The sequence below is a fragment of the Halteromyces radiatus genome, assembly GCF_025201355.1.
Source record: "Halteromyces radiatus strain CBS 162.75 chromosome Unknown BX664scaffold_1, whole genome shotgun sequence".
Lineage (NCBI taxonomy): Eukaryota > Fungi > Mucoromycota > Mucoromycetes > Mucorales > Cunninghamellaceae > Halteromyces > Halteromyces radiatus.
Genome location: NW_026251687.1, coordinates 1,640,554 through 1,658,741, shown reverse-complemented (window position 1 = coordinate 1,658,741; position 18,188 = coordinate 1,640,554). Strand labels below are relative to the sequence as shown.

The 18,188-nt window shown below is 36.7% G+C and overlaps 2 protein-coding genes across 2 annotated transcripts; one reads left to right on the top strand and one right to left on the bottom strand.

Annotated features, from left to right (window-relative positions):
• Positions 1-319: 319 nt before the first annotated feature.
• BX664DRAFT_310101 (uncharacterized protein) lies at positions 320-13,850 on the top strand (the record flags this gene model as incomplete). Its single annotated transcript, XM_051542539.1, has 18 exons — positions 320-368; positions 457-614; positions 680-973; positions 1,046-1,252; positions 1,330-1,464; positions 1,558-1,686; positions 1,763-1,890; positions 1,969-2,168; positions 2,241-2,471; positions 2,546-7,950; positions 8,080-10,809; positions 10,917-11,652; positions 11,872-12,020; positions 12,111-12,419; positions 12,494-12,919; positions 12,984-13,076; positions 13,148-13,672; positions 13,740-13,850. The coding sequence occupies 18 exons, from the start codon at positions 320-322 to the stop codon at positions 13,848-13,850; spliced, it is 12,015 nt and encodes a 4,004-aa protein (XP_051404675.1).
• Positions 13,851-14,295: 445 nt separating this feature from the next.
• On the bottom strand, positions 14,296-15,589 carry BX664DRAFT_255772 (armadillo-type protein; the record flags this gene model as incomplete). Its single annotated transcript, XM_051540429.1, has 5 exons — positions 14,296-14,745; positions 14,811-14,951; positions 15,009-15,105; positions 15,162-15,409; positions 15,467-15,589. Coding segments are annotated over 5 exons (1,059 nt in total), but the record flags the coding sequence as incomplete, so codon positions are not given.
• Positions 15,590-18,188: the final 2,599 nt, after the last annotated feature.

Sequence of the window (18,188 nt, the reverse complement as noted above, 5' to 3'; positions counted from 1 at the left end):
TGCTCTCTCTCTCTTTTCTCTATTCATTTTTTTTTTTTTTTTGCGCGTTCTACCTTATCCTTTTTTTTTATTGTAACAGTCAATTCTGATCGTGTCGTGCTAAAAGTTGTTTTTGTCTTTTAACAAAGCAATCATAGCTCCATACTATACTTTATTTGAATATATTGTAAGTAATGATATATACTTAAAGCTCTCTTTTTGTTGTAACGTTTCTAATAGAATATTTACCTTTCTTTTTTTTTTTTAATTCATGTTGGCAGGTACCACTTTTTATAGTGCATAGGAGCTGTCAAATATTCCTTTTAAAAGCACGGTGAATATGACAACATTACAAGTATACGCGCATAGACTAGGTGATCCTAACTTGGGTAAAATAAATAAATAAATGAAATATATTAAATATATTATATCCTTTTTGAGAACTAAACCTTTTTTTTTTCTTTTTTCTTCAAATAGGTATTGGTCTCAAAGTAACGATCGCCAACGAATTACGTGATCAAGTCGAAGTCTTTCAAACTCTAGAGTATTCAAGGTTTTTATCCACTCTCATACCTGTCTTCCTTGATATATTACAAAATGGCACACCTGTGTTTGTCAGTACTGCACCAGAACAAGTAAGTAATTATGTCATTATATTTTTATATACATATAGACTCACTTTTCTTTTTATTCTCTTTAGAAATTAAGAAATATTATTCTCGAAATCATTTATCGATTACCACAAACTGAACCTCTCAAAGAATATTCACCAGAATTATGTCGAACACTTATGCATCTATTACGTGTAGAAAACGAAGATAATGCTGTTGTTTGTGTCAAAATCATCATTGACTTACATCGATCCTTTCGACATGTACTAGAAGACCAGGTTCAACCTTTTTTGGATATTGTACAAGAAATTTTTCGCAATATGGAACAAACTGTAAAGGATGCCTTTGATGCTCCAAGTACTCCTGCAGCTGGTTCTGTTACGGTAAGTTCTATATATATATATATATTATTTGGAAACATTTGATATAACTTTTTGTTTTTTTTTATAATATAGCCTGGTCCTAATGCTCTTTTAGCAACATCTCCACGTCCAATGTCTCCTGCTGCTGATATACCGGAAACTCCATCCAAAGTCCTAGCAAAAAGTTTATTCAGCTTCAAAGTCCTTACCGAATGTCCTATCATTGTTGTATTATTATTCCAATCTCACCGTCGCTATGCTGCTGAAAATATAATGAAATTCATTCCTCTCATTTTTTCTGTAAGTTTGAATTTATCATCATCATGAACTATTCTTTTAATCTTTTTTATTATTATTATTATTTTGGGATTTGATAGACATTGAACTTACAAGCACGACCACAAACTGAAGCCTCAAATGCTGCAATTGCCCGTGGTGAAGTTTTTGTTGGTGTCAGCCCAGAAATCAAAAATCGTAGTGTCTACAATGATTTTATTGTCGCTCAAGTCAAGGTAAAAAAAAAAATAATAATAATAATAATAATAAATAGAAAAAAAGAAAGAAAGAAAAAGTCCTTTTGAATCTTAATTTTTTATATTTGATAGACCATGTCATTTTTGGCTTATATACTACGAAGTTATACAACTCTATTACGACCTTATCAAACGCAGATTCCTGATTTTGTGCTTCGTTTACTACGTGAATGTCCTCCAGAATCTTCTGCAACAAGAAAAGTAATATCAAAAAATCATTATTCATAAAAGTATATCAGGAACTAACAAATTTACCTTGTTTTTTTTTTTCTTATAGGAACTATTGGTGGCAACAAGACATATTCTATCAACCGACTTTCGTACATCCTTTGTTCCTAAGATTGATCTTCTATTGAATGAAAAGGTGTTGATTGGTACTGGTGTTACATCTCATGATACATTACGGTAAAAAAAAAAAAAAAAAAAAAAAAAAGTTTTATTCCAGATTTACTAATTTCCTTTTATTATTATTGTTATTATTAGACCATTGGCATATAGTATGCTTGCTGATTTGGTCCATCACATTCGTTCTGATCTCTCAACTTCCCAACTCTTCCGAACTGTGTATATCTATTCAAGGAATCTTCATGATGGCACTCTTGCACCAAGTATTCAAACAATGTGTGGTAAATTATTATTAAATCTGATTGACTGTATTATCAAAATTCCAAACAAATCTGAAGGTAAGTTGTATTAAAAAAAAAAAAGAATAGGAAAAGCATCAAGCGTACTGATTTTCTTTTTATTATCACTAGGACGGGAATTATTGATGCGAATACTGGATGCATTTGCAAGCAAATTTGCTGCTCTTAACAACCAATTCGGAACATCTTTACGTCAATACCAAAAGAAGAAACAAGCTGTTGAAAACCCTGACTCAATGGATGTCGATATTGAAACGGATCAAGATGATTTTGATTTTGATCGTACTAGATCTATTCATACAGCAACATTTGTGCCCGACTCATCACACGATGGAATCAAAGGTATTGAAAGAAATGATTCAATTAGAACTATATACTAATGACATTTTATTATCATTATTATTCTTTTCTTATAGATGGTAGATTTCTATTCAAGAATCTTGCTATTGGTCTCAAGCCTCTGTTCATTGGTATGCGACATTGCAATCCTCCTGCTAATAGTGATGAAATCAATTTACAAGCTTATGGTCAATTCTCTCGTGGTTTCTCTCAAGATGATGTTGAAATATTCATAAGACTTTTCCGTGAAGGTCTTATGTGTTTTGAATACTACAATGTCGATAGTTATGGCCTTGATGGTTCTCCACCAAATCATACTACAGTTGCTAATGATCCTACCAAGGATGACAATTCAGTGGGATGCAACGATGCGGCGCTAAAGTTAGGCACTCAACCTGTACCTGAAAAAGAAATATTGGACCTTTTTTCTGTTGTCTTTACCTTATTGGATCCTGCTGTATTCCAAGAAATATTCGCCTCTCAAATCGACTTCTTTTTCCAACGTATACTGGTCAACACTTCTCTACTGCATATTGCCCAATACTTTTTGATGAATGATGTATCTTCTCAAGGCTTTGCTGGTATCTTGGTGAAGTTTCTTATTGATCGTATTGAACGACTGGGTGATGATGATATTCATTATTCTGCTGTCATGTTACATCTCTTCCGGTTGACATTCATGGCTATCAATTTTTTTCCTGATACAAACGAATCCATTCTCCAACCTTATCTTAGCAATCTCGTGATGTCGTGCTTCAAGCTTTCTGCCAAGGCGAAGGAACCTGCCAACTACTTTTTACTCTTGCGTGCCTTATTCAAAAGTATCGGTGGTGGTCGTTTTGAACTTCTATATAAGGAAGTATCTCCATTACTCCAAGTTGTTCTTGAAAACCTCAACTCTCTTCTTACTTTGGCCCACAAACCTGCTATGAGAAATCTCTTTGTTGAACTTTGTCTGGCTGTACCTGTCCGTCTTAGTACTTTACTACCTTATTTACCCTATTTGATGCGTCCATTGGTGATTGCTTTACGTGCTGATCAAGAATTGGTATCTCAAGGTCTACGAACAATGGAACTTTGCAACGACAACTTGAACCCAGAATTTTTGGATCATATTATGGCACCAGTGATGAAGGAATTAATGGATGCTTTATGGAGTCATCTCAAACCGTTACCATATAACCAACAACACAGTCATGCTGCTATGCGAATATTGGGAAAACTTGGTGGAAGAAATAGGCGTATGCTCAAAAGTCCTCCTCGGTTGGAATATAATGAACGTGGTGAAAGTGGAGTCTCGGTGGAAATTGTATTTGATGCAAGCAATACTCCTTATACTTTGGCACTAGACAAATGCTTACAAGTAGCCGTCAATACTTTAGAAAGAAGAGATGTGGATATGTTTTATAAACGACAAGCTTACGATTTCCTCAAAGCCAATATTGCCATCATGTTAGATTTGGATGAAGGAACTGATACATTGGATCAATCACTCTATCAGCGTATACAAGAACATATTGCAAATGCCAACAGCAGCGAAGTATCATCGTCAACGGATTCCACTCAATTAACTAAAACATCATCATCATCATCCACTACAACAACGACAACAGATGAAGACAACACTGTCGTAGGACACAAATTTAGAGAAAGTGATATGATGCCCAAACGACTCACTGGAAATGGATATACACGGTATCTTGCAAAACGAGTGGCTCAAGAAGACTCCTTACGAACGATCTTAGTGGCATGTATGAAAGCATCAACTATCGAAGAATTATCAGAAGATGCAACCACCTTCTTTCAACATATCTGTCGACATTTTGCTCTTCTTCATGTTGGTGAAGCAATTGATGCCAAGGATGGTGGAGTTAAACCTTTATCGGATATGATGGATGAACGATTGACAGTACAGAATTTGAATACGACTATCTTGGTGGATGCCATTGTTGAAGTGATTGCTTCTGAAAATGCAGATTTACGAAAATGTGCGGAACAAGCTTTACAACTTTGTTTTGAAACGGCAACGGTGATCATGGGCGGCAAGGAACATGTTTGGCGACTTCCTATCTTCAGAGTATTTGCTGCTCAATTCTGCTCATGCTGTTATAAACAAGAATGGTACAAGAAACGTGGTGGATGTCTTGGTATCTCAATTATGAGCTCTCAATTGGATATGGGAACCAAATGGATGCGGGAACATGAACTGGAATTTATTCGTGCCTTACTCTTTGTACTAAAAGATGCCTCACCCGAAATGGCGAATGTCAATACTGCAGAAGCTACTCAAACTCTTTCTCATGTACTCAAGGTGTGCAACCGACCTGAAGACGATGAATCTCAAGAAGCTCAACAGAAATTCCAAAACTTGATTGCCCTTTTACTCAGCGAACTTTCCAATTCCAACAGTACGGTGCGTGAAACTATTCAATCCTCTTTCCAATTGTTGGCCGATTTGACAGGGAACGAAGTAACAGAACTACTGGCTCCTGTTCGTGAACGATTGGTGGCTCCTATCTTTGCAAAACCTCTACGTGCTTTACCTTTTGCCATGCAGATTGGTCATATTGATGCTATTACCTATTGTTTGACCTTGAGACCTCCCTTTTTGGAATTCAACGATGAATTGATCAGGTTATTACATGAAGCCCTGGCGTTAGCAGATGCTGAAGATCAAGCTCTGGTTAGTCGCAGTTCCCAATACAAGAATGCTACTTCACTGATGAACCTCCGTATCGTATGTATCAAGCTTCTTTCTGCTGCGATGGCATGTTCAGATTTCTCCAATCAACGACAAACTCATACTCGTGCTCGTATTATTCAAGTTTTTTTCAAATCTTTATACTCCAAATCGCCTGAAGTGGTAGAAGCTGCTCATCGTGGATTGAAACAAGTATTGGCTCAACAACACAAATTACCCAAGGAACTACTACAACAAGGTTTGAGACCCATTTTGACGACTCTTTCCAATCACAAGACGTTAAGTGTGGCTGGTTTAGAAGGATTGGCACGTTTATTGGAACTTTTGACGAATTATTTCAAGGTTGAAATTGGGAAAAAGTTACTGGATCATCTCAAACAATGGGCAGAACCTAAAGTCCTTCAAGAAGTGGCAGGCAAATCACTGAATGAAAATCATGAAGTCAAGATCATTGTGGCTATTCTCAACATTTTCCATCTACTTCCATCTGCTGCTCATATCTTTTTGGATGAATTGATTACAGTTGTACTTGACATGGAACATCATCTTCGAAGATCGGTCTCAAGTCCATTCAGACCTAATTTGATCAAGTATTTGAATCGATATCCCACTGAAACGGTTGCTTACTTTTATGAACGCCTCAACACGCCACGATGCAGTCAATTATTTATTTCTATATTGGCTACGGAAAATGCTTCTCAACTACGAAAAGAAATTGCCGAGAATCCTTCTGACTTGATGACCAAAACTTTCAAAACCGAAAACGACAATCTACATTATCAAGGTGTACTGATAGTACGACAACTTGTGCACTTTGACGCAACTTGGCTTAATGGACAACGTGCTGTACTGGATTGTTTATTACAACTTTGGCGATCACCGACACGATTTGAACGAATGAAGAAGGATGATCAACAAGGTGTTCAAGTGACAAGGGAATCTTTGTATATTGCCAAAATCTTTATCGTCTATCTTCGCAACAATAAAGATGATATAGATCTTGTATTTGATTTGGTATCTCTTTTTGTTCAAGAATCAGTCATGGATTTATCTTTCCTAAGATCCTTCTTTTTGGAAGATATCGCTTTACATTCATCACCGGCTAGAAAACGCAAGATTTTGGAACGATTCTTGAAACAATTCTCTGATGGATCTATTTCACCATATCTCAACATGATGACGCTTCGACATGTTGTCAATCCTTCTTTGTTGGTAGCCTTTTCTCGCAAAAATGGTGGCTATGAGAAAATATGGGATGCAAAAATGACTGAGCAGTTGAACTTCAAGATGTTTGGGCAACTGATGACCGATTCTGCAAATGAAGATAATCAATACACCGAAGACTCACTGCGAATTGAATTACTACAACTGGTGGCAATGACTGTACAATACGCTGCTCCTCTATTGGCTGATATGCGCAAAGAAGTGATCAAATTTGGATGGAATTACTTACGATTAGAAGATGCTACAAGCAAACAAGCTGCCTATGTGTTGATTGCCCGTTTTATTGCAGCTTACGAAACTCCTAGCAAGATTGCCATTCAAATTTATGCTGCTCTATTGCGTGCTCATTTATCCGAGGCTCGTGGTTTGGTGAAACAAGGTTTGGATATATTAGCGCCAGTGTTACCAAAACGTGTACCATTACAAGCATCAGAACGTGTACCAACCTGGGTTCGTCTTACTCGAAAGGTCGTGGTGGAAGACACTCATAGTATCTCTCAAATGGTAAATGTCTATCAACTTTTGGTTCGTCATCCTGATTTATTCTATGATTACCGTGAACATTTCTTACCACAAATTGTCAATACTCTCCCCAAGCTTGGATTACTTCAAAATGCTACACCTGAACACAAGTTATTGACTGTCGAATTAGCAGATTTGATTTTGAAATGGGAAAGAACACGGTTGGAAAATACCAAATCATCATCATCATCAGCAACGGAGGTGGATCAACAACAGACAACAACAACATCATCATCATCAACAACATCATCAACAACACCATCAACAACATCATCAACAACAACGGCAGTTGGATCAGAGAAACGTGCTGCTACTGAAGCATCTGGTGGTGATTCTCCAAGAAAAAAGGCTCAAGTCGAAGGGGCTTCTGGTGAAATTAAGGCTATGGCGACTGGTGAAGATAACAACAATACTACTGCTACTACTACTAGTCAACCGAAGGAATATGTGCCTAGTCTAACATTACGGGAGAATGTAGTTGGTTATTTGGTGCGACTTGCTTGTATTATTTCCAATCCTACTGATCTTTTACAACGAAGATTAGTACAACGTGTCTTGGATCTCATCAAAGAACTTTTGGTCCCATCTATGTGGTCTGATGTGCATGTCAAATTTTCTCATTTGGAAAGAACCTTAACTCTCAAGGAAATGTCTGAATTGTTGATCCCTAGTGTATGTAGTACTTTGGAAGTATTGAATATCGACATTACTCACAAACCTGCCGAATGGTTTATTGTCAACATGAATCAACTTTATCGACTCTTGGAAATAAGTATCAAATCGGACAACGTGCGAATTCAAACAGCTCTTCATCCTGTGTTGGTTCATATCTTCCAAGCTATTCATCAAACAACATCGACAGAAACGACAGAACAAGAATCACAACATCCTGATATAGCAGCCTTTATTGCTCTGGTGGATTCAACGATTACGGATGGTATGGCTAGTATGAACAACATGTATGCAGTGATGAAACTTTTGGAAGCTGCAAGCAGTAGCAGAAGTGAACACTTGGATCCTTTCGTCCCCGGGTTAGTTAAAATGTTACAAAAGCTCACCAAAGAACATACAGTACCAGCACATGCTACATCACAACAACAGCAGCAACAGCAACATCAACAGCAGCAGCAACAACAACAACAACAACAACAGCAGCAGCAGCAGCAACAACAGCAAATACCTGGTCAACAAGCGGCAGCGGCGGCGGCAGCAGCAGCTCAATTAGCAGCATCTTCAGCTAATGGTGGAGTTCTTACGGCAAATGTGGATTCTCAAGTCAATCTATTGATACTCGGCCTCAATCTTCTCAAGAAACGTATCTCTCATCTTGGTGATCAACGACGATGGTTCTTGACATGTTTAATCCAATTGATTGAAAAATCACCAGATGTTCAACTCTTACGAACTATTTTGAATATGCTCAGTGAATGGACTTTGGAAAAACCGGAAACCTTCCCAACTATCAAGGAAAAAGCTGGTCTTCTAGTGAAAATGATGTCATTTGAAAATCGCAACAATGCCAAATTGACAGAAGATTTTTTGAACCTGGTGATCAAGATTTACAACAATCCTTCTTTTGTCAGATCAGAATTGACGGTCAGATTGGAACAAGCATTTTTGTTAGGTACTCGTAGCTCGGATCCTCATATTCGTACACAGTTTATGCGTACTTTTGATCGTAGTCTTGGACGTACTTTGTATAATCGTTTGAATTATATTTTGGGTGTACAAAATTGGGAATTCCTGGCGAACTCATTCTGGTTACATCAAGCTCTAGATATTCTCTTTGGCGTGGTCAAGATTAATCCTCGTGTATCCCCTCCTCACACACTCAAGATCAAACCTATCAAGACCATTGTGAAGAATACAAATGATGATGACAACGGGATGATGAATGTGGATGTACCTTCAGCTTTCCATGATTTGGTGGTCAATCAACAGCAATTCTTACGAGATCTCCAAGGATACGATGTCAACAATGCCATCCTTACTACCAAACAATTACAGTATCTCGATGCTAATACATCATTTGATCTTTGGGTGGAACTATTTCCTCGGTGTTGGTCTGCTTTGAATGCAACAGAAATTCATGATTTGACAAAGGTACTGATTACTTTATTGGCCAAGGATTATCATTCCAAACAAGCGGATCAACGTCCCAATGTGATACAAGCTCTTTTATCTGGTATTGCACATACACATACTATCATCAAGCTTCCTCCTCATTTGGTGAAATATCTTGGACACACTCACAACGCCTGGCATACTGCTATTGAAATTCTACAACGAACATGTACTACTGGTAAGGTACCTGACTCTTCCAAGGATGATCAAAATAATCGCGAACGTACTCTGGATGCTCTTGGAGAACTGTATACTTCATTGATGGAACAAGATATGTTTTATGGACTCTGGCGACGACGTAACACATACAATGAAACTAATGTGGCTGTCTCTTGTGAACAAAGTGGTATGTGGATGCAAGCTCAAAACATGTATGAAAATGCGCAAATCAAGGCTCGTAGTGGTGTACTTCCGTTTGCAGAATCTGAATATATGTTATGGGAAGATGATTGGATTGGATGTACGCAAAAGTTACAACAATGGGATATTCTTAGTGATCTGGCAAAACATGATGGCAACACCAATCTCTTGTTGGAATGTGCTTGGCGCTTATCAGACTGGACAGCTGAACGAGAACTATTGGAACAATCTTTGAAGCAAGTGGCGGATGTCCCTACCACTCGTCACAAGGTGTTTGAAGCTTTCCTCTCTCTCATCAAATCACAAACAAACGAATCTGGTCCTCCCGAATTCACTCGTATCTGTGAAGAAGGTGTACAATTGTCTTTGAAGAACTGGCATGCTTTACCTCCTATTGTATCTCAAAGTCATCTACCCTTATTGGAAACCTTTCAGCAATATTTGGAACTGCAAGAAGCTAGTCAAATCTTCACAAGCTTGATGGGAACAACAGCACAAAATCTGGAACAACGGTCAGCGGAATTACGAAACGTTTTGGGAACATGGAGGGAACGATTACCGAATACCTGGGATGATATCAATGTTTGGAGCAACCTAGTGGCATGGCGACAACATATTTTTAGTGCAATCAATCGAACCTACTTGCCTTTGATTCCTTTACTACAAACTCCTCAAAGTGGTGCTCAAAGTGGACCAACAAATGCGGGTAGTGGCAACTCATTTGCATATCGTGGATATCATGAAACAGCGTGGATCATCAATCGATTTGCTCATGTGGCACGCAAACATCAACTATACGACGTCTGTATCAATTCATTGACCAAGATTTACACTCTACCCAACATTGAAATTCAAGAAGCATTTTTGAAACTTCGAGAACAAGCAAAATGTTACTATCAAAACCATGAATTGACGGCTGGACTGGATGTGATCAACAATACCAATCTGATGTACTTCAAACTTCAACAAAAGGCGGAATTCTTTACTCTCAAAGGAATGTTTTTGGCCAATCTAGATCATTTCAATGAAGCTAACGAAGCATATGTCAATGCTGTACAAATCGATATGTCCTTACCAAAAGCGTGGGCCGAATGGGGAAGATACAATGATCGACGATTCAAGGAAAATCCAAAGGATCTTAGTTGGGCGAACAATGCAGTGAGCTGTTATTTGCAAGCAGCAGGAATTTACAAGAACGCTAAATCAAGGAAATATTTATTGCGTGTGCTCTGGTTACTCAGTCTGGATGATGATCAAGGAATGATTTCTCGTGCCTTTGAAGCTTACAAGGGTGAATGGCCTGTATGGTACTGGATCACTTTTATACCTCAACTGTTGTCGGCTCTTCAGCATCGTGAAGCAAAACATGCTTGTGCTATATTGATTCGAATTGCAAAACAATATCCTCAGGTAAATATTGATCATGAGAAAGAGAATGTTAAAATATAAAAAAAAAAAAAAAAAAAAAAAAAAAATGAATAGGATCTAATTTATCTTTTCTTTTTTTTTTTTGGTAGGCTTTACATTTCCAATTACGAACTGCCAAAGAAGATATGATGAAGAGATCCAATGCTGCTGCTATGGCAAATTCTCTTGCAAACAACACCAATACCAAGGCGAATGCTACAACTTCAACTACAAATACCACCAACGATAGTACCGCTTCTACTGCAACTACTGCTACTACCGCTTCCTCCAATATCAATACTACTGACAACACAACAGGAAATGTTAGTGAAGAAAAAGAAACAGCATCCACCAGTGAAACTACACAAGATAAAACAACTACAACAACCGATGAATCCAAATCAACCAGTACGACCAGTGAAACAAATGGCACGGCAACAAAGACAGAGGGAGGTGATCCTACACCAATGGATGAAGATGATGGCAAAACAAAGGTTGAAAGCACAACTGACGGTGATGATGGTGACAACAAGGACGAATCTAAGATTAAGGAAGATACTGATAAGGTAAAAGTGGAAGAAAGCACTGATATGGAAGTGGATGAATCAAGCACAACGGCGGCATCAGCAGATAGTGAAAAAATGGAAACGGATTCTACTACAACCGATACAAAGTCAGTACAGCCACCAACATCATCAACAACTTCGTCTACAGAAGCAGCAGCGACAACTACAAACACAACTGACGATAAAACTGGTAATATGGAAAACAAGGATAAAGCAGCATCAGAAAAATCATCTGCTCCTACTTCAACAAATGATCCTCCTCCTACCACGACTCCTGCTAGTACTACAGATAGCACAACTTCTACAGCACCATCAACAACAACAACTACTACTACTACAACAGCAGCAGCAGCAGCAGCAACAGCAGCAACACCAGCTACGGCTCCTTCTTCCGCTCAGCCTAATAATCCAACCATTACCACTACACCTACAACCACAACATCAACGGGTGCTCCAACTGTAACTCCTTCTGTTCCTGCCACTGCTCCTCATCCTTTAGACGAAATCATGGCCATGTTGAAAACTGGATATCCTCTACTTGCTCTATCGATGGAAACTATGGTGGATCAAATTCAACTCAAATTCAAACCTCAAGCAGATGAAGATATGTATAGATTAGTAGTAGCATTATACAATGAAGGCGCTCAGGTAATATATATATATTAAAATAGAAAAATAAGGAGGGCATCTATTCATTCGTATTTTTCTATTATTATTATTATTATTATTTTATTTTAGCAATTATTATCAAGATTGACGAATCCTAATGACACACTCCAATTGACTCAAGCTACAGTGGCCAACATTGCAAGATTTGCTGATACTCTCTATCCTGGACATATGAAGACAGCATTTGTGAATGATTTCGCCAAAGATAAACTCAATCTTGAAGAATATGTAGCAAGATTACGATTATGGCGTGATAAATTTGAAGCTATGTTTGATGCTCGACCTCGTAAACTCAAATTGGAAACTTTATCTCATTATTTGGTGGAATTCCAACATCAAAAGTTTGATGATGTAGAAATCCCTGGACAATATCTATTGGTAAATTAAAAAAAAAAAAAAAAAAAAAAAAAAAAAAAAAAAAAAACTGATGAACTTTATTCTATATATATTAGCTCAAGGACAATGCCAATGACTTTTTGAGAATTGATCGATTCTTAGCTGATGTGGAAGTGGTACGAAGCTATGGTAATTGTTATCGACGTTTGACTATTCGTGGTCATGATGGTAGTCTTCATCCATTTGTGATCCAAAACCCTGCTGCACGTCAATTCCGACGAGAAGAACGATTGATGCAACTATTCCGTCTTTTGAACAATGTACTCGAACGACGTAGTGAAAGTCGGGTTCGAAACTTGGCCTTCCATCTCCCAGCCATTGTTCCTTTGGCTCCCAATGTACGTATGGTTCAAGATGATCCTTCCTATTATACTCTACATGATATTTATGAAGATCATTGTGATACAATCCAAATCCACAAGGATGATCCCATGGTTTACTTTGCTGACAAGTTGAAGAAAAATATTCGATCTGGAAAAAAGGTAATCAATAGTTTTATTCTAATGATTTGTTTAACCATTTTATTATTATTATTATTTTTTGTAGGTGATGAATCAAAAAGCTGAACTATTGAATTTGCGTATGGAAATCAATGATGAAATATGTTCAACAATGGTTCCTTCAAATATTCTTAGCAAGGTATGATAACAAAAAAAAAAAAAAAATACATAAGATCTCATCTTTTCATTATTATTATTATTATTATTTAGTATATGTTACGTGAAATGGGCTCTTATACTGATTATTGGATGGCAAGGAAACAATTCACAGCACAATATGCAACAGCTACTTTTATGAATTACATCTTCAGTGTTGGTCACCGTACTCCTCACAAGATTGCGATATCAAGAGCTACTGGTGGTGTTTGGATGATGGAAGTGTTACCTGGATTCCATCAAATGAATCCTATCTTTGGCAATGGTGAAGTAGTACCTTTCCGATTCACACCTAGCATTCAAGATTTCATTACTCCAGTAGGCATTGAAGGACTTTTCACCAGTTGTTTGATGGCTACAGCTCGAAGTTTGACTGACCCTGAATTAGAATTGGATCAATACCTTAGTATCTTTGTTCGTGATGAAGTATTTGCTTGGTATACCAACAACTCACATCAACAACAACAACTTCAACGCACAGGTACATTGGAACATCAAGTCCGTGATCGTATCAACACCAATATTTCTCAAATTATTACAAAGGCTCAATTCTTATCATGCAAGACTGATACTGAAAAGGTAAAAACAATAGATAAAAAAAAATGAAAGTGTATTGACCCTTCTTTTTTTTTTTTTTCTTTTTTAGACAATCAATGCGAATAAGCCAACCAATCAAAATGTGATCGATTTGATCTCTCAAGCTACCAATCCTCAGAAATTGGCTCAAATGGAATGTACTTGGATGCCTTGGTTATAATCTTTACTAGAAATCTCCTCCTTTTTTTTGAATGTCTTTTTTTTTTTTTGTTTAATTTTTGTTTATTATTTTTTTTTTTTTATATTATTCTCTCTTCATTATTTTTTTTTCCTTCTGTTTTTCTGTAAATAAAAATCTTCAACGGTTGTTTTTTTTCCTATTAAAAAAGCAAATCAAAGGCACCCCCTACTGATTTCTTTTTTCTATGTATGAGTGCGATTTCTTTAGACTGATTAGAAAACGACTTCATTTATTAGGTTCATTTTATTTTTCTACTCAAGACACTAGTCAAACAAACCGAAATAATCATGAAAAAAAAGTAGTGATATGTTTTATTCGGTGATTTGTATACAGATCGTTCAAAAAAAAGAGAGGAAGTATTGTGATCATCTAAGTTTCTAGTAATAATGTGTCTATGGTGATTTGATCTTCTGGTGGTAGCCAGTCATGAATATGGAGTAAAGCATCCTTGAGCTAATAAAAAAAAAAAATTCGATGAGTCAAATTTACACTTCATGATTTTTTTTTTGTTTTTTTGTACCTGAGTTTTCAATTGATCTTGATACTTATATTCTTGATATTCGGTAGTGGCATTGGGATCATGACATATAGACCAAGCAGACATAAGAGCATGATAGATAGGAACAAGATGATGACCATAAAATGAGCGTTGATGAGGTGTGGCAAGAGCAAGACAAGCATTGATACGTACTTTGTAATTCTTGCATTGGAGAGCATTTGTCAATGTTTGAAAAACAATCCTTGTCCATGGGTATTCCTGTTGATCTTCCTTTTTATACATTTCTCCACCTTGATCATATTGTTGTCTATAGCCAATAGGGAAATGTCGGTTTTTCAATGCGTTGCTGGCTGCATGACATGCATTCCATCGTGTCTTCAAAAAAAAAAAAAAAATTGAATCATCAACCCTTTGATAATTATTTTTCGTATATTGCTTACCTTCAATGATCCACTTTCAATGTTCTTTACTAGGCCTGTTAATGCATCACGAACCAATAACATTCCATGTCTATCTTGAAAGTAATTCAAAGGAGTGATGCGTAATAGACTACCTATGGCACGAACCGCATTGGATCGCAACTACAAAAAAAAAAAAGAGATTATTTCATCTACCCATAGAGATCATCTTTCCCTTACCTTATCATTATCTAAAGAAGCTGAAGTGGCAGTACTTGTCATTTTCATCCATGTAGGTATGGAAATCCATTCTCGTAAATCAAATCCATCAGCATCACTAAAAAAAAAAGAATGAATGGTATATTTGTGTAATAACTCTTTTTTTTTGTATACCTTGCAATCACCAATGCATCACATAAATTGCCTTGAGCCCAACTTGCCCGTAATCGTACCAATATCACTTGATCCTCCATTCGATCCAAAAGCACAGTGGCCATATCAGATACAAAACATGTATCTTGGCGTAAAGTGGGGAAAAGAACAAAAGCACCCAGAGCACGACATGCTGCAGCTCGGACTTGTGATTCCTCATCATCAGGTAAGGGTAATAATAATGCTATAGCCAATCTTTGATATCGAACCTATTTAAAAAAAAAAAATCAGTTGTTCCTTCCTTTTCCTCTTATCTTCCTTCTTACCGGGAAATTCTCAAATACAGCTTTGGCCATAGTTGCCAGACAATCGCAAGCCAAAACCCTTATATTTGGAGTTGTATCTATTGATGCTTGCTGAATATATTTTTCCAGTATCTTCATCCACCATGTAGTACATTTAGACTAGTAAAGAGAAAAAAAAAAGATGAGATGATTTGATGAAAAATAAGGGGACAAAAGTACTTACTAAATCTTCAACGCTAACATTGTTTTCTTCCGAACAGAATGAGATCATGGCAGAGGCATATGCTTCCACAAATTCAAGTGTCACTGTACGTAATTTTGGATGTGAGAAGGCCATTTCAAATGATGATGCAAGTGAATCCCACACGCCACTAATTAGAAAAAAAAAACAATTCATAAAGAATAAACGTTCATCTTTCCTTTTTCTTTTTTTTTTTTTTTAATGAATGACTTACAACATGATGTCACCCAAATGATGTTTTGCACATGAGGATAAAGCACGCCAAGCTTCCATTTGAATATCCAGTGAGATCACATTCGAATTCATACTGTCAACTAAAGATAATAAAAATGGTAAAAGTGGATTGACCTCTTCTTCGCTATCCTCTTGATGTACCCCCGTAAGTAGTGTCCGGATTTCATTTGTTGCCCCAGTCGCTGTCACCATGGTTGCCAATGTACGCAGGATAATCACATGAATATCTTCACCCACATCTGTTTTCACTATTTGTTGCCGTAGTTCCGTATCATCCTTGCCCTTGTTCGATATGTTTAATTTCCAATGACTGAGTATCACTTTGTAAAATTGCGACAGATAACCAGGTGATAATCGATTATATGAAGTGTTGGTCATTAACATGGACATCACCTAAAATATCAACACATAATATATGAATTGTTCAATTCCTTTTTTTTTTTTTGTAATACTTGATCATTTCATCCTTACCTTCATAATCAAACACACTACTTCAGATTCTGATTCATTGACCAATGCATAGACAAGTCCCAAATGTAAGTCATGTAGTATGGAAGCCAATCGTTCTGACAACGATGTAAATGACGATTTTGTATCCCTATTTTTTTTTTTTTAATATGTAGATATTAATCAATGATAATGAATAAAGATCTTCCTTTTTTTTTTATTATTTACCGTTCAGAAGCGACACTAAGATATTGTTTGGAACCATCTAGCATAGCAATCAAAGTATGACAAACAGCCACCCGTACAGTCACCATAGGATCATATAAAAGTAAAGTCAAAAGTGAATCAGATTGTTGATCCGATCGAAGATTGGGCGATAAAGGATATATAACCTGAGACGCCAAATTTGTGGTTGAAGAAGGAGACACAAGTGCATGATTTTTCAAAAATAAGGAGAAGGAGTCAGGGATAAACTTTTGCCAGTTGGGGTATAATGCTCGAGGTTGAGTCTAATGAATAAAAAACAAAAAGAAACAGATCGTTGGAGGGGTTGGAGGATATAATGTAAGGACTCTATATTTTTCCACAGGGACTTACCTTGGCGACGGCTAATAGACATAAGACGGCATTGATGCGTATCTTTGCATCATCACGACTATAAGACGAAGAAAAATCAAAGTTAGAAATAAAAACACACTAAAGAAGTGAACTTTACCATTTTCTTGGACTGAAGGCCACACTATCAGAATCAGATAATTCAGAATCAGAACTGGTGATTCCATTGGACAAATATCTATTAGTATGTGGACGCCATGTAGGTTGTTGTTGCTGTAGGTGATGGTGATGTGAGGAAGAGGTCAAGATAGAAGAAGATCTACAAATTCGATTTGATTGCATTCGGGATCCAGTATTGTTCATTTCTAAAAAAAAAAAAATCTATAAGTAACAGTCAATAAACGAGAATTATACGTCTTACCTTTGGAAGATGATAAAGCCAATAAAAGCTGATATGATTGGACATTGACATGCATAAAAAGAAATGTATGGATGATTTCTACAATATCACATAATGGATTGGTAACCAAGGTTTTGTCTTGACCAAGTAAAAATTGGAGAGCGCGTAAAGTACTACTAGCCACCTATAAAAATAAAGAGTTTAAAAAAAAGGGGAGAACATAAATTTTAATTTGATATACCTTTCGTATTGCTGGATCATTAAAGTCAAGACTACTAGGAGACGCCACCATCATTTTTCCTTTGTTTGTATGACTGACAACGCAGAGATTGGATAGTAATACTTTGTAAATATCCTTGTAATATAGCTGTAACTTTGATCCAGCACCAGCGCAAAGGTTACCGAGACAATTGATCGCCATCCGTCGTATTTCCAATGGTTTCACAGATCGTTCCGCAGATTGCAATAACAAAGGAATCAAGGAACTATAAAACTATAATAATAAGTAAGTTTAATTGTATCATTTGTTTTTTTTTTAAAAAAAAAAAAATTACTTTGCTGGTATTGGTACTGTTTTCATACAAGAGAGCACTAAGTGCTCGAAGAATATCTACACGAAGTTCGGCAGTACATTGATTGGATTCTAATCCATTTAAAAGATATGTTATACATTTTTCGAAGGAAGAGGCTCGAAAACTGGATAATCGGATCTAATCAAAAAAAAAAGTAAAGCATCAACGACACGAAAGAACACACAAAAAAGAAAAGGTCATACCTGTTTTGTACATTGTTTGAATATAAAATGACAAAATGGTGAGAAGGCTTTGTGTTGTATTGGAAAGTTAATGGTACCAGCAACTATAAGG